The sequence below is a fragment of the Eumetopias jubatus genome, unplaced genomic scaffold (genome assembly GCF_037043125.1).
Source record: "Eumetopias jubatus isolate StellerSeaLion01/CBP00866 unplaced genomic scaffold, mEumJub1_p1.0 scaffold_15, whole genome shotgun sequence".
Taxonomy (NCBI): Eukaryota; Metazoa; Chordata; class Mammalia; order Carnivora; family Otariidae; genus Eumetopias; species Eumetopias jubatus.
Genome location: NW_028274821.1, coordinates 86,730,897 through 86,751,237, shown reverse-complemented (window position 1 = coordinate 86,751,237; position 20,341 = coordinate 86,730,897). Strand labels below are relative to the sequence as shown.

The 20,341-nt window shown below is 50.8% G+C and overlaps 2 protein-coding genes across 2 annotated transcripts in view; one reads left to right on the top strand and one right to left on the bottom strand.

The window, feature by feature from the left end:
* Positions 1 to 20,341, bottom strand: part of RALGPS1 (Ral GEF with PH domain and SH3 binding motif 1) — a 247,969-nt gene that overhangs the window by 113,906 nt on the left and 113,722 nt on the right. The window lies entirely within an intron of this gene.
* ANGPTL2 (angiopoietin like 2) lies at positions 190 to 19,830 on the top strand. The gene is made up of 4 exons (XM_028107851.2): positions 190 to 1,006; positions 14,874 to 15,067; positions 16,838 to 17,108; positions 19,631 to 19,830. The coding sequence occupies exons 1-4, from the start codon at positions 190 to 192 to the stop codon at positions 19,828 to 19,830; spliced, it is 1,482 nt and encodes a 493-aa protein (XP_027963652.1).

The following is a 20,341-nucleotide window of genomic DNA, read 5'->3' as shown; positions in this document are numbered from 1 at the left end:
TTCTGCGGCATCCAGAAGGGCTGCCTCCTGAAGCTGCATTTTTGGAAAGATCTGCCTGGCGAGAAGGCTGAGCTCATTTATGGCACAGGCCGCTGGCAGTGACAACACCGTTCCTGACTCTCCCTTCTGTTTACTTTCAGGTTTTCCTAGGCTCCGTTCGCCAAGAGGAACCACCATTTTGCAAGGACCATGAGGCCGCTGTGCATGACATACTGGTGGCTGGGACTGCTGGCTGCCGTGGGAGCAGCTGCAGGCCAGAAGGAAGGCTTGGAGGGCGCCGAGGAGGGCTCGCCCAGCGAGTTCATTTACCTGAACAGGTACAAGCGGGCCGGCGAGTCTTCGGACAAGTGCACCTACACCTTCATTGTGCCCCAGCAGCGGGTCACGGGCGCCATCTGCGTCAACTCCAAGGAGCCCGAGGTGCTCCTGGAGAACCGGGTGCACAAGCAGGAGCTGGAGCTGCTCAACAGCGAGCTGCTCAAGCAGAAGCGGCAGATTGAGACGCTGCAGCAGCTGGTGGAGGTGGACGGCGGCATCGTGAGCGAGGTGAAGCTGCTGCGCAAGGAGAGCCGCAACATGAACTCGCGGGTCACGCAGCTCTACATGCAGCTCCTGCACGAGATCATCCGCAAGCGGGACAACGCGCTGGAGCTCTCCCAGCTGGAGAACCGGATCCTCAATCAGACGGCCGACATGCTGCAGCTGGCCAGCAAGTACAAGGACCTGGAGCACAAGTACCAGCACCTGGCCACGCTGGCCCACAACCAGTCCGAGATCATCGCGCAGCTCGAGGAGCACTGCCAGCGGGTGCCGGCGGCCAGGCCTGTGCCCCAGCCGCCCCCCGCCACCCCGCCCCGGGTCTACCAGCCGCCCCCCTACAGCCGCATCATCAATCAGATCTCTACCAACGAGATCCAGAGTGATCAGAACCTGAAGGTGCTGCCTCCCCCTCTGCCCACTATGCCCACCCTCACCAGCCTCCCGTCCTCCACAGACAAGCCATCGGGTAAGTCCTTCCGGGAGGGAGCTGGCTCCATCTGGGGCCTCAGAGCCAGGCGCCAGGCTTCCCTTGGCTAAGACCACAAGTGGGGGAAAAGCCACGGTGAGTTGAAGCCGGGCCAAGAGACTTGTGCAATCCCCCAGGGATCCCTTGGGCCCAGCCTCGGCAGCCGGTGGGGTGAGGGGGGGCCCACATTCCTTAGATGGATGCTCCAAGGTAGAACCAGGAAATGGGGAGTCTCAGAAGAGAACAAATGTTCTCTGGCTTCTGATGGGAACGAGCCCCAGGCCTGTAGTTTTCTGGGCTCTGTTGAGATGCTCTGTGTTGGCAAGCAGGATATCTCTCCTGCAAACTCCTGCTCTTGTACCATGCCTGGCACAGATCTGGCAATCGGTAAATGCTCACCAAAGAAACAAGAAGCCGAAGGAAAAGAAAGTGTTATCATGGCAAAAGTATGAAAAACACGTTGTAGTGGCTGGGGGATGGGAAGGAGTACTTTCTGAAGCCCACACATTTTCTAGTCTGCTGCTGTCTCGACTTTTCAGGGACAATTCCAAATACTCTTAAATACACGGTTCATCTTAAAATATGGTAATTCTCAGAATATCATTATGGAGCAGGAAAAGGGTTGCTGGTATGTTCCAAAGCTTGACCAGAGTACCAGCATTGGGCACTTTCATGGATACTGTATCACTAACCCCTGCAGCTCCTTGTGGAAGGTTAACTGAAAAGAAGAGTAACCTGCTCACAGGCTTAGGGTCCTCAGGCTGGATTTGAATTCAGGCCTTTACACTTTAAATCTAGGGCTGACTCCTCTGTGCTCTGGAACTCTCGGGGGAGCATGAGCCCAGCCCCCTGAAGCTCAGCCTCTCATTCATCCAGGGCCCTGTGAGCCTTCCAGATGGGTTGTCAGATGAGAACTGGATTGATCTTTGCAGAAACTAACCACATATCTGCTCCAAGTCAGTGATTTTGGTACCACTTCGTTGTATAAGCAGGGAGATATTTTTACTGAAAATATCCTGTTTTACACTTATTTCACAATTCTGAAAATAACCACCAGTACTGGGAAGAGCAGCTTCTTGCTAATTCCAGAAAGGGGGTGGCCCGTGCAAAAGACAAGGGCAACCCTGTTTGCAGGTCCAATGCAGGGAGCATCTGCCTACAGCACCTCACACCTCACAGGAAGGCCCTCTACTGGGTCTGCAGGTTGAGAACATATGCTTTGAACAGACTGACCTGGAGTCAAATTCTGATTCCCCTACTGATTAGCTCTGGGATATTAGGCAAGTCACCTTGCAGTGCCTGCGTTTCCTCTGTTTCAATCTGTCAGTTAGGGATAGATTAAAATAATGCCTACCCAAAGATGAGATGAAATACTGAAAAAAAAAAAATGTGTCTGGAGTGGCACTGGGCCACTCAATACTTGGTAGCTCTCAGTTTCCTTCCGTTTTGGTTTCTTTATCTTAAAGCAAGGAGATTGAAATAAATAAACAGTCCCTTTTTAGTGCTGGCATTCTACAGCAGATGACTGGCTCATCTGTACATATGTCTGTTTTAAATCAGAAGCTCCAAAAGAGAGGGCAGAGTGTGCTAATATGTCTCAACAGAACGCCCAGAGGGTAAAATGTGCCCTTGGGCACCAAATGAAGACCCCACTGAATGTCATACTCCTAACATCTGGCAGACCTCAGTGGTTACCCAAAAGACCTCCTCTTGCTTAAACATCTCTGGTTTCTGCGTCAATGACTTCAGGACATCCCTGAGCTTGACCTGAGCTGAAAGGTATATAGTATAGGAAGAAAGACCTAGGTTGGGGCACCTGGGTGGCTCAGTTGGTTGAGCATTTGCCTTCGGCTCAGGTCATGATCCCAGGATCCTGGGATGGAGCCCCGCATTGGGCTCCTTGCTCAGCGGGGAGTCTGCTTCTCCCTCGCCCTCTGCCTGCCACTCCCCCTGCTTGTTTTCTCTGTCAAATAAATAAAATCTTGAAAAGAAAAGAAAGACCTAGGTTTGCATCCACCTCTTAGTAGCGGTTTGCTTGTGAGGAAGTTACTTAGCTCCCCTGAGCCACAATTTTCCCCTCCGTAAAATGGGGACAGGAATTAGAATACTGCAGGGCTGTTGTGGAAACTCAGTGCAGTCACAGGCATGAGGTATTATGTCACGTGGGGCAGCCAACCACGGATACGCACCTACTCTGTGCCGGTCACGGAGCCAGGCTTGGGGGAGCCGGTGAAAACTCTGGTTCTGACCTCTAGGAACTCAGTCTGGGGGAGGTGGCAGATGCATGAATGCACAAGGATCTATCCAGTGTCTACCAGTTCTATCCCCCAAATCGGCACGCCAGATCTGATGAAGGATTTCTCTGAGGGGGAACATCCGTCAAGACCAAAATTTCCATAATGTAAGAATTGATGGGACCTACATAACAAAGTACCTGAAAGCAGGAATGCAGTGAAAATCATGGGCTATGTAGTCATTGTGGTAATACCATGGTGTGCTAAGTGCCCTGCAGAGCAGCGAATGAGGGGCTCCAGGGACACTAGGTGACACCTGTGACTGAGTCTGCCTGGACTAGAAGGGAGAAGTTGGACAGAGACTGGACTTCCATGTTGCATCTTGAATGATTTGTAAGAGTTTACAGTTGGGAAACAGGGTTACTAGTGGGTCCCTGATGGAGAGGAGTCTGTGCACAGTCCTGGGATCACGATCCTACTCCTCGCACTTCAAACGGTTTGGATCCCCTGCTCCTTCACATTCGTAGGCCAGCATGGGCTGTGTGCATTCCAAAGCCCTGCATGCACCCAACCCACTTTCTCTCCCACTTAAGGAAGCACCCCGACATGGGAGGCAGTAGCAGTGACCTTCTGTGGACATGACAAATGCACTATAATTTACCCTTTTTTTTTTTTAAGCAAAATTCTCCCAAATGTTGGTAGTGATTGTTGGTAACAGATTCTCTGTGACCCGCCTCTCCACTGAGCACCCCCTCGAGGTGTTACGAGCCAGACCTGGCCGTGGAAGCTGAATGGGCGGGGAGGTCCCGGTCCTTTCCTGGGCTTGGACTACAGGGGGAGGAAAAGGCAGATGGCCTCTCTCAGCCAACCGGCAGGGAGCTCTTATCAGGCCTGTTCTGAGAGCTTGCAGGCAGGTTCCGGGCCTGGAAGACAAAACCTTCTTCTGTGCTCTTACCCATAAGATCCTTTGTTCCCAAGGACATCACTCGGCCAGAAACACCTTTGTGTGCATGACTTGGCAGCTTCTAAATCTTACATCCCATAACCTCAGAGCCATCACTCTTTTCCTCATCATCTGGGCTGCTCAGCCCACAGCACACCCTTTTCCAGGGGACTGAGGGAGCCATGGCCGCTTATCTGGAGCTGCACTCACCAGCTTGCTCCCAGCCAGACAGTAACAGGCTGGCCCCAGGCCAGGCCCGGGCCGCTGAGAGCCTGAGGGAGGGAGGCCCAGGCAGCTCCTGGCTTCCCTGGTGTCTGACTTGGGTTCTGGCCTGCCTCTCTCAGGTCTGGATGTTAGGATGCTGCTTTGACAAGGCCAAGGCCAAAGGGCCCGGCTATGGCCCTCTTCCCAGAGATCCAGCTGCTGCTGCCTGCCCTTCCTCTCTTCCTCTCCACTTTCTCACACATCCCCCGACCTCCTTCTCTATGTGTGTGCCCTAGACACACGCACGTGTCAATCAGGTCTGCTAAAGAGGAAGGCTGCAGGGGTCACGAAAAGGCACAGGAATGGACAGGATGGAGCCTCAGCGCTGGCCTTCTCCCAAAGTGGTCTGGGAGGCCGGGGACACTGTCCCTCAGCCCTGCACAGGCACAACTATGCACAGGCCAGCCCTCCTGCCCCCGAGAGTGATCAGAGGAGGAAAGGCAGTGTTAGGACCAGCTGCCACAGCAAGGCCCTGCCTGAAACAAATCCTTAAAAACCAAAAGGAGTAGGCATTTCTAGCTGTTTTCTCTCCTGAGAACATAATCAGCTTAGTTTGTTTCTCAGTGGATAAAGAAGGGACCATGAAATTAAAAGAGAGCTTGTTAGGGACCTTATCATCCCAGAGCCTGTCGGTAGCAGAGCCAAGATAGGTCCCTGGACTTGTAACTTCCAGGATGTCAAGGTTCAGAGAGGTTAAGTAACTCAGCCAAGACTACACAGCTAGTAAGTGGCTCAGCCAAGGCTCAAACCCAAGTCTATCTTAACCATTCCGGGATACTGCACATTTCCATGGAAAGGCTGGAGAGAAACTGGTGTCAAAGTCACTCTATAAATGCTTGACTTGGCCCCAGGTGCCAGCTGCCTGGGACGTGACCCTCCATCACTATTTCATGTACTAGGTTCCAAGCAGCTCCTTGTAGAAGAGCTCTGGGAACAGAGTTGGTGGATCTGTTATTAGAGTTCTAACAGTGTAAGACATTGTCACTGCAAACTCATCAATATCATGCCGCCCCCTCACTCAGGCCTGGGAGGAACCAACCATACCAACCATCTGCACTGGCTCCCCAGTCACACAAATGGACTGTTGGGGTGAATTATGTAGTAGACTATATCACAACCCTGAGATGCCCCCCCCCAAAAAATAATAATAGAGAGATAAAGCAGAACTGAGTTAGCATCATACTGCAGAATGTCTAAAACAACTGCGCTCTCCCACAGAAAACATAATATGCACCTGACTTCCAGTAAGTGGACCCAACTAAAGCTGCAGATAAATCTGATTTTTAATTTGTCTCGAATCTGAACAAATTCTCTGGGTGTGTTGGTATTCAGCATTTCAACGTCCAGCAAAATCTAAAGTCCTGATTTCTTTAAAGACACTAACTCCAAATACCTAAAAATCAACAGATGTGATCTGTTCTTGGGGCCACACAAAGTGGCAACCACATTATTTCACTGCTAACACAGAGACCTCCCATTCCTCCCAACAGATGCCCTATGGCCAGGGAGGCGCAGACACCTTGAACAAGAGTGTTCTCCTAGATGGCTTTTCCTGCCTGTATTTTACCTCCCCCTGTGAGGTAGGAAATATGTATGTTAGATTGTGGTTTTAAAATAGATAACGATTGTGGCTTCCGTTCCTTCTGGAGGTCAAGCAATCGTCGATCCAGGTGGAAAGCAGTTGGTCCCACGTGCAGACAAACTCTGGTGACTGGGCTTCTGAGCCTGAAGCTCTGGGGTGGGGGGGGGGTGGTTGGAGGAGCAACCTGGCGGGGTGTGAGGATGTGAATGAGGGTGGCTGTAGTCACCACGGGCTCTGCCTTTCAGTTCTCGGAAGCTGAAAGAAAACCCAACCCAGGTCTCTTGCTTCCAGAGACTGCTGTTTTCACTGTACTATGCTATCTTGTTCCTGAAATGTTATTGTGGAACAAAATAAGATTCTCAAATTCATTACAAACTATGTAATCCAGTGATATTTCAAAGAGCATTCTTTGTTAGCTTCTTCATAAACAAAGCCACTCAAGTTCAAGGTGGATCATCTTCCTTCTAGCTCTGCTTTCTCTTTTCTCCTCGGATACCACGGGGAATGGATCACAGAGAACCTTTTGAGTGTGATGGCAAGCTCTCCCTCTATTACTTGGGCATTTTCCAAGGAAGACATTCAGCTAAATGCTCAGGCTCTTTACAGTCCCAAGGGATAAACTATCAACTTGTTACTATTTAAAGTGGCGATCTGGCATCTGTGGCCTGGAAATCCCAACAGTTTGGCACTTGGCAAACTGAAAGTAATCCGGAAAATCCTGGAGCTCAGGTCTCTGCAGCCAGCTCCCTAGCCACACAGATGGATTGTTGTGGTGAATTTACGCAGTAGACCGAATCAGAACCCTGAGATGCTCCCCCAGAAAAAAACGGTTGATGAAGCAGAATGAAGTTAGCATTGGACGACCTGGTGTCTACAACAAAGGTAGTTTGGTTTGTTGAGTGCGATGGGTAGTGCGCTTGCTGTCGAAATAACGTCTCGACTTCAGCCACCCCTGTGAGGACTGGGCAAGAGCACAGTCAAAAGGAGCCTCTCGATCCTGGCTTTGTACCTCCAAATGAGCCCGTGCAGCTGCAGGACCTGGACTGGTCTAGGTAATCCTTTTTTCAAACGAGTAAGTGATTTTCCTTGAACAGATTTTTAATATAATAATTTAAGTTAGAGTTACTGTGTATACAGAGAAATTGTGCTAAGCAAAAGAAGATTGTAGTTTAAATGACAAATGTAATGTTTTTGAAAACAAAAAACACCCTCTAACTGTTGAAATGAATGTATCTTAGGTGGTCTGTCTAGAGTAACGTTTAAAAGAACAGAAAATCCAATCATCTGGCACTGTCCCAAGATACAACGTGCCAACTTTCTACAACAGACCGTCCAGACTCTCCCTGGTTTGGGTCTGGATCCTGATTATCCTCTGCTGTGGGGCCCCTGTTTCTAGATGAACTTAGCATTGATTCTCAAACTGGAAAGAACAGAATGAAGGTGACAAAGGGCACACAGCTCAAGGTGGTGAGGAGATGGAGATGGGGAAAGGCACGTGGGGCACGAAGTGACTCATTCTCGAGCAGAGACTGGCAAGACGGACACACGATCACGCTCCTGCCCAGAAGGATCCCAGAGACTGACAACAAGACAGAACCCCGAACAATCCTAGTATGGTGAAACAGACTCAGTACAGCAGGGACAAGCAGGCCCGGAAGGCAGATGGGAGTTCTAATCCCAGAGCCTCTCCTGTCCAGCCATGCGGTCTCTCTGGGACTTGGTTTGCTCACTGTTGCAGGGGCTCGTGAGGATGAAATGAAAGCGCATGTAAGGCATCTGGCAGGTAGAAGGCTCTAGATACATGGTAGTTATCATTCTTACTACAGTCCAGTAGGGATAAATATATCAGACATGATGGGAACCCCGAGGAGTTAAGTAACTCTTCTGGGGTTGGGGAGGACTTCCTGGAGGAGGAGACGGGGAGGCTGAGGGCATGGCAGATAAGCTCTCAGAACCACTGCCAGCAATCATCCAGAAATCATGAAGACCAGGTTTGGTGCTGGGCAAATGCTCTCTTTTCAGAAAAAGAAAGGACAAGATACTAGAAATTACATACCAGTTGGCTTAAGCCCTAGTAAAATCATAGAAAAGATTATAAAGAGGGGTTTGTGAGCATTTGAAAAATTAAAAGGTGATCAATGAAGGCCAACATAGGTTCTCTAAGCACAAGCCCATAGGCTGATTCCCTTTCTTAGAAAGGGTTCATAGGTTTGCAGACCACAGGCACAGCACCTGTCCAGTACCTGTGGATTACAATCATGGGTCTGATAAACTCTTCCATGATGTGCTTGCAGAACCACACCATCAATCTCTGGCCTGAGAGAGGCTTGTTCATTCTCATCGCTACATCTAGGGAGCCTTCCTACGCTGCCCACCTCTATGTCCAGGGACCTCCCTCAGGCAGCCTCAGACGCCACTGACCACTAGAACCCAGGGGGCCCCAGGGCTTCACCCCCCGCCCCCAGTCCCGGGAGCCACAGTGAGCCAGCTCATCTCTGCATACAGTGAGCCGGCTCGTCTCTGCATACAGTGAGCTCACCAAAACCCAGGAGTGGGCACAATGCTTTTGAAAGCATTCTTTGGGAAGCAGTGCTGCAATATCTGTTTATCCTAAAGTCAAACCAGCAGAAACAGGACCCTTTAAGCTCCTCGAGGGCTCCGGGAGCTCTTACTTGGGAGGTCTCAGAGTGTATCACACTCACTGAAATACACACATCTAATATAACTTCTACTGTAAAAAAATTTGAAAGGATTTTTAAAATTTTGCTTTTGAAATTATTTGGCCAAGAGTAACACAATTAATTTATGGCTGGCTCTGATTTCTCGGCAAACATCAGGCATGTTCAGGAATTCTTGGGAAGTGAGAAAAATCTAACCTACAAATTGTTTTCAAAAGTAATAACATTTTTATGAAGACTAAATTTAACAATTAATGAAGTTGACGAGATGTTCCACTTTGTAGAAATTTAATTACATACTTATAAATTTTGATTTTGCAGTTTTCTTTTCATATTTGAGAGCCTATAAATTTTTTTAGGCCTCAAACACTTTTATAAACCCCTGAAAAGCTTATTGGCCCCAGGCACTGTGCCCGTCATCTGCAGACTAAAACGGCCTCAACAGCGGGCATGAGCGTTTGGACCCTTTCCTGAGAAGGACCAGAAATGATAACCATGTCATCAGCTCTCAGGCCCTATAGGAACTTGAGATGCCTTTGGGAACACACCAGCTGTTCCTGTGTTTAGGTTATTGTTTTGTACTCTGGTTCACTGAAAAGTGGTAATTGACATAGAATAAATATGTTCACAACCAAAATATTATTTCCCCAAGCCTTCTGGATAAATGAGGCTCAAGCAGCGCACGTAATCCTCCCTCGCCAACCACCCTCCCCGGGTGTCTGCTCTCCTGCCCTCACATAGGACGCCCGGCGAGTCCTGATGCTGGCCAGGACAGGGCTCACACCTAAGCAATCCACGTGCCCTGGCTCTCAGATGGATTAATTTGGATAGGAAACTCCAGATCCAATTTCAACAACTAGTCGTTTCTCCTGTTAGAAAAACGTTTAAGGGAGTGGCGCAAAGACTTTTTGGAGACAGATCGTCAGTGAGAATAATTGAAAACAGCATACCGTTCTCACGAAAAAGCAGTGTGTCTTGGTACTTCACAGAAGCCTCTCCCCAGTGCCCACGTACGAACTAAAACATCCCTAGAACATTTCCCACAGGCCACAGGGCCGCCGCACAGCCTCAGGTGGTCAAGTCCCGAGACTTGGGCTTACGAGTCAGAGAGGCCAGTCAGACTGCTGGCCAGCCACGTGGTCTGGTCCCAGCTGATGGCCAGGAAGGACTCTGCTCCTCTCTGCATGCCTCTGGAGCAGCCAGGGAGAAGAGCCATCACCATCTACTCACTTCTTAGCTCCTGGCCTCCAGGGTACAGCCAGTGGGCTTGGTCAGATATTCACAGGGCCACGTTTCCCTAGCAGGGAGGGGTGGCTACACTGACAGCTGATGTAGTTGGTAAACCCATTTCTCCTCAGGACGTGAGTGGGCAGGTCAGGCTGAGCTGGTCTGCCCCAGACCCAGAGAGGAAACTGGGACTAGGCAGTTATGCTTTGGTCCGGCCTGGCTGTAGGTTCCAACCCAGCTTTGCCAGAAAGGCACTTCATTGGGAATACTGAGCACGGGATTAGGATCTGGCTTCCTAGTAGTCTATGGTCCTTGGGTGCAAGAACCCCAGAGAGGAGGAAGGGAGCAAGGAAGGGACTCAGGCACCCAACGCTCATCACTCCAACACTCACCAGGTTTGACCTTGGGGTCTGGGGGGCCAAGACCTGTATACTTTGTGTTCCCATTGCCAATATCCCTTCTTCTTGAGACCTCCTCACTCTAGGTCCTGTGTGCTTTCCACACCCTGTGTTGCTTCTCTAAGGAACCATGCAGACTCAGCTCAGCCATGGCGACGGCACTTCCCTTCACGTGGAACGTTCCGGCTACAGCTCTGTGGAGAGTGTAAATATGGTCTTTATAGAGATGAGGCCGGGCGCTACTCCACTCAGAGCCTTGGTGCTGCTGAGTTAGTGTTGGCCTTGGTGCTCTGGGCAACGCTGCCCTTTCAGAAGCGCAGCCAAGAGAAATACTGGCTGGGCACTTTGCACTGTTCCAAAGGGAGAGCCCTGCCACTGCACACCAAAAATGCAGTTTCATTGACAAAAAAGATTTCCACTCTTCATTTCAGTTTATCTTTGGGGGTCTCTCCACTGAAGCTGTGACTTTTTAAATGTGCTTTGTGGAAAACATCTACCAGTAAGTAAATCCTCGTACATTTAGTCTTGCAAATTCAAAAGCAAACACAGTAACTTGCTTGTGTGTACGTGGTTGCGGGTAGGTGGGGAGTGGACAATGTCAAAACCAGCAGCTTTCATCCAGCACGGAAAGGAACGAGAGAACCCGCACCGGCACCTGCCTTGGGTGGCCTCACGCTGGTGCTCCTGTACCCCTGAGGCCCCCAGAACCAGCGGGTTCATTCCCCCTGTGTACAAAAGAAGAGACTGAGGCTCAAGAAGCTTTCCAAGGACACACGGTGAGGCAATGAGGCCACCAAGATTTGAGCCGAGGGCTCCTGACTCCTGTATTTACCTCGGTTACAGATTTCTCATCAAAGTAGGACATTTTGAATCAGCCATTTTAATGGAGCCACAGGATAGTCTTACTGCTGCACTTTCTGCTCCTCAATCATTTTACTGCTGCCAGTTTTCCATGCTAAGGAGTCTGTCTGACTCATTTTCATCCATAATTTAATTTTCTGACCTTTGCCGCTGGTGCCTTTAATGTAAGAAAAGGGCGTGTTTCAGCGCAGGAGGTTTGTTAGCGTCCTGCTCTAAAAGGTTTCCGAGGGAAAACTGTCTGGAAATGTGGTTGCTGCTGATAGAAGCTGATGGGTCCTGAGTATCATGCCAAGTGCAGAGCGCAGGGGACATGGAGAATTTTTTTGTAACAAGAGAAAATACTAAATACCTCTTTATTAGTTTATTCCTACTCCATGATTCTAGAGAGGATGTCATACCTAAAAGCCTTAAAGGAAAGAACTGCCTGATTTGCCCTAAAGATTAGAAAAAAAAAAAAAAAGAAAAATTCTACATTATCAAAAGATACTAAAATAGTTGAAAATAGGCAAAGGACACCAAAAGGTAAGCAAAGTAGAAAAATAAATCACCAGTAAAGATTTTGGAAAGGTATTCATACCTTGACAAATAAGTGTAAATTTTTATTTTTTAAATCTGGCTGACTGGCAAAGATTAAAAATAGTCCGAGGGACACAGAGATTAAGTCAGCCAGGGCCCCCCACCCTGGAGTTCACTCAGGTTGGGGAAAAAGAAGAGAGCTTTAGACTATGAGCTCTGGACCATCCAGACCACCTGGGTTCTGACAGTGGATCTGTCCCTTATAAGCTAAGTGACCTCAGAGGTGTCACCTAATGTCCCCATACTCCCATTTCCTCATCTGTCAAATGGGTGACTACTAGCTACCTCACATTTTAAAACACTTGCCTTTTTTTTTTTTTTAAGATTATTTATTAGAGAGAAAGAGGGCGTGCACGAGCAGGAAAGGGGCAGAGGGGGACGGAGATGGAGGGGGAAAGAATCTAGCAACTCCACACTGAGTGCAGAGCGTGACGCGGGGCTCAATCTCACAACCCCGAGATCATGACCTAAGCTGAAACCAAGAATTGGATGCTTAACCAACTGAGCCACCCGGGTGCCCCTAAAACGCCTGCTTTTAAAAAAGACCCCTTGGGACACCTGGGTGACTCAGTCAGTTAAACGTCTGCCTTCGGCTCAGGTCATGATCTCAGGGTCCTGGGACTGAGCCCTGCATTAGGCTCCCTGCTCAGTGGGGAGTCGGCTTGTCCCTCTGCCTCTGTCCCTCTACCCCCTAGCTCGTGCTGTTTCTCTCTCTCAAATAAATAAACAAAATCTTAAAAAAAAAAAAAAGAAAGCTCTTTGTAGAAATGTCAATGGAAAGCTGAAACAATTCATGGCACCCACAAAAGCAGCTCAGGCTGGGAGTCTGAGACAGACCCCCCCACTCTCGCAGTGGGCCAGACTGTCCCTCTGAGAACCCCACCAGAGCTCCATAGTGGCCCTGCTGCTCGTTTTCAGGGACGGAGATGTTTTACGGGCCTCTGCCGCCAAGAGAGGTGGGGTAGGGGTGGTGAGAGGTTTACAGTAGCTGCTCAGCATTCCCATAAAACGGCCTCTTTCTGATTTGGAAAAGAGCTGGGGGCCCTCCCACGCCTGTTGCACGCTCTGCTCCAGCCTCTGGGGACAGACTCTTGACTCTCTGCTTCGGTCCCTGGGGCTAGGGGCTGAACACAAGCAAAACCTTTTTCTCTTTCCTGAATGCTCTTCCTGGAGGTCCGGCCTCCCCTTCCCCAGGATGGAAGAGGCACAAGGCAAAGAGGGGAGCAGCTGCTTGTGCCACATCTCCCAGGCTGGTGCTGGGGGTCCTGATCCATCCCTTGAGGGTGAAGAGGGCTAGTCGTAAATGGGTGAGAAGCTCTCCCTGGAGGATGAAGAAGGAGAACCCTGGGTTAACTGTCAGTGGTAACACCTATGCAGACCTTTCTTCGGGGTGCTTTATTAGGCACTGGGGGCAGAGAGGGGTGATCAAGACCACTCCTGCCCTTCCATTAGGTTCCTGGTGGGGAGGATCAAACACAGTGCCAGGGCTCAGGAGAAGCCCACCTAAGCTGTCTAGCAAAACCCCAAAAACTCAAACTTTTCTCATTTAACCAGTATGTGCGGACTAAACAAGCCAACTACAATCAGGAATGACTTTGAGAAGTTTGATCTACAGGGAGAAAGCTAAGTACACCTGCCTGCCGATGTCCCTCCCTGACATGCAGAAGAGAAAGGGCAGGAATGCACAGGAATTCAAGTTCAAAGAAGGCTGGTGAGGTCAGCTTGCCCTTGCTGGGCATCAGAGCAGCCCCCATCCTGCCCTAGGCTTCCACAACCCGGCGCAGGACCTGCCAGGGCTGGGGCTCAATAAATAGTTAGGGTCAACATATACATTCGTAGAAAGAACAAGATGGAACTTTCTTAGCACTTTTGGTCTTAACCATTCTTGGTTTGAGGACTATTTTGAAGAGAAGCTGAAGCAAATTGTGGCAATTTTATTTTTTTAAATAATGTAGTTCAATGGCTAGGTCCTGAAAAACTTCTGCAGGTTTCTGAGATCAGTAAAGAAGAACCTAGCTTCTTTGGACCTTGGAGACTCCAGTTTCAACCTTCTTGCTGATGAGACCGACATCCAGGAAGCCGCCAAGAGAGGTGGGGTAGGGGTGGTGAGAGGCTTACAGTAGCTGCTCAGATTCCACAGCAGCACCTGTTCCTTCTGACTGGGATGCCCAAGCTCAGTGAAGTCCCAGAAAATCACAGAACCCATCTGGTCTCAGTTTCAGAAGAGAGCCACGGACCGGAAGGCTTCCTAGACATCATCCTTCAAGTCTGAAGACCTGCTTACAGAACAGTGACCTCAGAGTGTGTGAGCTCTGAGTATCTCGCCCTAAATGGGCTTCCTTTGGAAAATATACGAATTGGGCTGAATAGGACTGGTCCCCCTCAAAAAAGCTGTTTGGAGGCCAGTGTCTGAATCTCAAAAATATCCTGCAACCTCTGGCTATGTGGCCAAATTCTGGACACCGCTTGGGCACTGTGACTCTGTGGAAGTTCATCACTAAAGACTGCAACTGTCCCTGAGCACTGTCACTAGAAAGACAAGCGTGGAGTCAGAACAGAGGTGGCGTGGGCCAACGTCAGCCCTCGGGACTCAGGAGAGCAGTAACCCATCTCCCTGCCTGGGGCGGAGCTGATCCATTCTGTGATCCTTACTGCGGCATGTTGATAGGCACATCTCTTTGCACAATATGACCAACCTAAAAGATAAATTAACTCTAGGAACCCCACAGAAATGATCTCAGCAATCCCTACAACCTTGAGTGAGGTACATATGATCACCCTTCTACAAACCAGGAAACCTGAGAGTTTGCAGAGGTAAGGAAGCTTGCCCAAATCACACTGATGGAGTCAGAGCTAAAAGTGGGCCAGGAATCCAGGCAACCTGACCGCTAGCCCTGGACTCTTGCCTTTCTATCATGTTATTTCTCAAACTTACAAAACTAAAATCCCCCCTCACTGCAGGCCTGTGGCTTCCAGTTGGAGCCCTGCTGGAAGTTGTGCCTGCCTGGGGGTGCAGCCAGGGGGGTGGAAGGGGCAGGCAAGAGTGGGGACTCCATGTCCACGCCACAGGGAGGTCTGTGACGTGCACACATCTGTGTCCCCAGGCCCATGGAGAGACTGCCTGCAGGCCCTGGAGGATGGCCATGATACCAGCTCCATCTACCTGGTGAAGCCAGAGAACACCAACCGCCTCATGCAGGTGTGGTGTGACCAGAGACATGACCCCGGAGGCTGGACTGTCATCCAGAGGCGCCTGGACGGCTCTGTCAACTTCTTCAGGAACTGGGAGACCTATAAGGTGAGGACCCTGGGCCTGTCTGTGCTGCCCACAAGGTGACTGGGCCACCCCAAGAGCCTGACAACCAGTGAGAGAGCCGCTTGGGGGGAAGGGGCATGCTCACCTGTCAGGGCCTTTGTGGCCCCATGCAAGAAACACCTGAGGTGAGAGAGACACTGGACGGGGTCATTTTTGCAAACCCACCAGCGATAGTGGGGAGCAGTAGCCCCTTCCCTGCTTGCCACTGGCAACTGCTGCAAGATACGACTTAGGTGTGCAGACCACACAAGGCCCGTGGACACGGTGAGAATTTTGAAATGCTGGTGTGGGGTGGCCCCTCACCCCAGCCCGGGTATGGGGAGCATCCTACTCCCAGCTGGGGCTTCCGGGGGAAGACCTATTCTCACAGCCCAGAAGGGGCAGGTCCCAACGGTCTGTTGTAGGGAACTGCAGCAATACTCGGGCCCTAGTTCCCAGGAAGTTGAGTGCTCATCCTGGTGGTAGGAAAGGCTGCTGGGCTCAGCCATAATCTGCCCCCTTCCTCTAGACAGAGCGGTACTAAGGATGGCCAGAGTAGCTTGGTTCACTGAATGCCGCCATGCTCCATGCCAAGTGCTTCCACCTATTACCTGCTTTAGTTTCACACCAATCCGAGCACAGACATACGAGTATGGACCCAGGTTACAGGTGAAAAGAGGAAAAAACCTGCTCGGGGCTGCACAGCTATGCAGCGGCAGAGCAGTGAGCCAAGGCCTCTGACACCAAAGCTTACAAACTACCCTGGCCATGACGTTCACATGTGGCTTTGCATGGCCACTTCCTGTCCTGGCTGCTCCCAACCTACCTCCTGCCCAACCTGTGTCCTTGCTTTCTTCTCTTTCTCCTCTGCTTCCTAACTGAGAGGTTCCTGAAGACCCGATCCTTCACCCCTCCCTCCTCCTGCCCATATCATTTTTCTCCAAGGCAGCAGAGCACAGTTGTTAAGACTGGGTTCCTGGTTCAAATCCTGGCTCACCCACAGGCTCTCTGTGATCCTGGGCCTCTGTGGACCTCGGTTCACCCATTCTAGGGAGGATAATAATAGTACCTAGCTCTTAAGAGTTGGCACAAGGATTAATAAAAGAACCTATGTAAAATCCCGAAAATAGTGCCTATATACCGTACTTGCTCACTAAATACTAGCTATTGTTATCATTAATGAGCCCATCTATTTTTAAGACTTTGAGTGCCACCACCTGGCTGATGATTCCTTAAAAACTACACATAAAAACGTAACAAAACCACTGATTTCAGACCTAGAAAGGAGCCCGGGTGGATGCGGCACACACTTGTCACAGCCCATTCCTGTCTGGTGCAGGGAGCTTACATGAGACCCTCACACAACAGCTCATTCCCAGACAGGGACACGGACACTCAGAGAAGGGAAGGATTTGTCCAAGGAACTCTTGTTGCATGCCTACTGTGTGTTTTGGGCTCTCAGTTTACCTCATTACATGCGTTCCTACAACAACACGGTAGGGAAGGCAACACAGTGTCCTCTGTGTTCACACCATGCCTGGCACACGGTAGGCACTCTTTAAAGAGTCTTGAATGATGCATCTTTGAGGCTCAGACAGGCAACATGACTCATCAAGTCACAACCAAGTACAGAAGTGGGGATTTGAACCCAGGCCTACCTAATGCTCTGCCCGTTTCTGGTCTCCTCTGTCCAGGGCTGGGCATCCAACAGTGGGGGCCCTGCTGGCTGAGGGCACTGCACACCTCACAAATGCTCTCCTCTGTTTTCCCCAGCAAGGGTTTGGGAACATTGACGGCGAGTACTGGCTGGGCCTGGAGAACATCTACTGGCTGACGAACCAAGGCAACTACAAACTGCTGGTGACCATGGAGGACTGGTCTGGCCGCAAAGTCTTTGCAGAGTACGCCAGCTTCCGCCTGGAGCCTGAGAGCGAGTACTATAAGCTGCGGCTGGGGCGCTACCACGGCAACGCTGGGGACTCCTTCACTTGGCACAACGGCAAGCAGTTCACCACCCTGGACAGAGACCATGATGTCTACACAGGTAGGACCCAGTACAGGGCAGGGAAAAGAGGTCAGCCAAAGCCAGAGCTTCTGACTCCGGGCCTGAGAACAGGAAGGTCCCACGGCCCCGTGGCCCGACCCTGTTCCTACTCCCTAAAGGTCCACTCCTCTGCCCAGAGACCCCCTTCACAAAAGTTGGGTCAGAGTGGCATTTACAAAAAGGGAAAGGGAAAGAGGTGTACAGATTACACATCTGTGGGCCACTCTGGGCCAAGCGCTCACATCACTTCTCTGCCTGAGGCATCAGGTGTCACGGCCACACGCCTGGGTGATAATGCTGGCCCTGCCTCCTACCAGTCATGTGTCCTCGGATGATGCTGCCTAATCTCTCCGAGCCTCATTTCCACATCCGGAAATTAGGACAAGGCGTACCTTGCAGGGTGGTAAGAAGGTCAGAGACAAAGTACCTTGAGTGCTTTGTCTGGGACTTGGCAAATAGGGCTCAGCCCAAGTGGGCTTTTTTTTTTTTTAATTTTATTTATTTGACACAGAGAGAGAGACAGAGAGAGAGGGAACACAAGCAGGGGGAGTAGGAGAGGGAGAAGCAGGCCTTCTGCTGAGCAGGGAGCCCAATTCGGGGCTCGATCCCAGGACCCTGGGATCATGACCCGAGCTGAAGGCAGATGCTTAACCGTCTGAGCCACCCAGGCGCCCCTCAAGTGGGCTGTCTTTGTGGTTACTATTATTAGCACGTACTGGTAACGAAGTGCAGTAAGGGAGCTATTAAGACAGGTAGGAGACACGACGTGATTTGTCCAGGGTCACATGCCTCAAAGCCAGGTCTTTACTAAGAAGATTTTATTAAATAAAAAAAAAGGAAGAGAGCAGAAAATTGTAAGAGGCACAGATATAGTCCAGCCCTGAGTCCAGATGTCAGCCTCGCCCCATAGTGAAGCCTCTCAAGGCCCCACACCCAGTTTCCTGACATGAGGGCCTCTGGGCCCTAGCTCCCTGGCAAAGCCAGCGTGGCGCTGCTCCTGTCTGAGGAGCCAACCCTACCTCCAGGCCAAGGCTGTCTGTTCTCATGGGCAAACCTGGCCCCCTCCCTGCCCCCTCCATTTAGTCCTGGTCTGCAGGCTACTACCTCCTCTTTAAGGACTGTCCTAGGAACTACCTGCTCTTGAGGCAAGCTCAGCTACCTACATATGGAGGAGGGAGGGCCTCACTCCAGGTCCCCATGGCAGGCACGCTCTAGCAGGCTGTTCTTATCACACTAGGGGACATTCAGACACCTGTCTTCTGACTGGCCCTGAAGGGGCCCCGAGGAAGCAGTATGTCTTCTTTGGCCAGGGCTGCCAAGGCTTCCAGGAAGAGCAGGGCAGAAAGATGACCCTCAGAGCTGGTCAGATTCTGCGGACACAGGGCCGGTACAGCATTTCTTGAGGGCCATCATGGAGAGCAGGGAGAAGACCGTCAGGCCTGTGGGGCAGCACAATCAGTGGACGACAAGGAAGTGAGCTCTTGTCCCTGGAGTGCTGCAAAGCAAGCTCAGGCTTCCACTCACACAGAAGGCTAGCCATGGCATGCCAAGGGCTCTTTCTGCTCTGCAAATCCAGCACCGCCATTTGGTCCTTATGGCCTCAAGTGATGGCCTAGAGGAGCCTGAGAAAAATTCTGGGAACACCTGGACTGCAGAGGCTCTGGGTGCCTGAGCGGAGTCTCCCTTGAGCTTCTGCCTCAGCCAGCCTGCTGCCTCCTCATGTTATCGCAAGGCCTCAGCTGGAGCAGGGCCATCAGCTCCATTAGGCCCCAACCCCCAAGCCTGCTTGGGGTAGCCTTTCCCTGAGTGGGGGGTCCCTTTCCCAGGCCTGCTCAGGAAACTGGGCACCCCCTCTTTTAACTAAGAGCAGCCCAAGCAGCCAGAGGCTCCTCTTCCTCATCCTTCCGGAGAAGGCCAATGTCCCTGCATGCCTGCTTGCACCTTGCCCACACTTTTACTGGTGTTCCGAACTGCTTGTCCTTGGCAGCAAAATCCAGCCTGATGTGATAGTGCCAAAAGTTTTATGAAAATATCTTTCTTTTGTGAAATCATAAAAAAATATTTGGCTGGGATACAGGCAGGGAGGAATAGAAGAGCATTTCATCTTAAACACTTCCTTTGTCATTCTATAAAAACTCTTGATCCAACAGTTGCAACTCTTAAAAAATGCCTAAGAACCCGGTGGCCTCTCCCCCGCCCACCCCAGATTATTCTGCTTCCTATCCAAACCCCCCCAGGCGCTTCCCCCCACACATGCCCTGGGCTAACTGCTTAACCTTGTGCCCTCCTTCCATCCCCACAGCAGTCCTATGGGGGAGGCACCATGCTTAGGACAGTTCAGTGGCTCTGCGAGTTGCAGGTCACAAGGCCGAGCCTCAGAGGTTAGAGCAAACCTGAAGCCCAGCCCACCTCTCAAGCATTCCTGTTCCAAATGCCCCACCCCCAACCAGAGAGGGCCCCGCTAAAGTCCCCGAGCAAATGATGGACTCAGATGAAACTGCCTCTTCCCTTGTCTCCTGCAGGAAACTGTGCCCACTACCAGAAAGGAGGCTGGTGGTATAATGCCTGTGCCCATTCCAACCTCAATGGGGTCTGGTACCGCGGGGGCCATTACCGGAGCCGCTACCAGGACGGAGTCTACTGGGCTGAGTTCCGAGGAGGCTCTTACTCGCTCAAGAAAGTGGTGATGATGATTCGGCCCAACCCCAACACCTTCCACTAAGTCAGTGGGGTCCCCTCCTGACCTCTCGTGGCCGTCGCCAGGAGCCTGTCCCGGCCACACTGCCCCAGCACCAGGAGCAACTCCCCATCAGCTCACCAGGGGGCCGGGAGGATGGGGCCACTGGATTCTGTTTTCCCAAGTCACTGCAGCAGATAATGGAATGGAATCGACACAGTATTCTCTGTCCCTGTTGCTTTTCTTCCTATCAGAGATCCCCTCAGGCTTCCACACAGCACAGGACTACAGACAAATCCTTCTTCAAGGAAATTAAATCCCAGTAACAAAACACGACTGCACAATACCTTCATAATACACGTGTGTGAGCCGACCTTATGCACGTGTGTGTATACCACATATATATGCACTTAGATATATACCACGGGTACTATATCTAGATACATATATAGGTTGGGTCATATACCTAAAAACACATACACTCAATTCTCAGATGTTGACGTTGTTACCAACAGCTTTGCTCTTAGGAGAAAAGCGTTGCATTCGTTGTGCTCCT

What these genes read in the sequence shown, in the direction of transcription:
- ANGPTL2 (XM_028107851.2), top strand. Translation starts at nt 190, where the DNA reads ATGAGGCCGCTGTGCATGACATACTGGTGGCTGGGACTGCTGGCTGCC. An exon ending in CTCCACAGACAAGCCATCGG is followed by an intron (nt 1,007 to 14,873) that starts GTAAGTCCTTCC and finishes CTGTGTCCCCAG; the next exon opens with GCCCATGGAGAGACTGCCTG. An exon ending in AGACCATGATGTCTACACAG is followed by an intron (nt 17,109 to 19,630) that starts GTAGGACCCAGT and finishes TGTCTCCTGCAG; the next exon opens with GAAACTGTGCCCACTACCAG.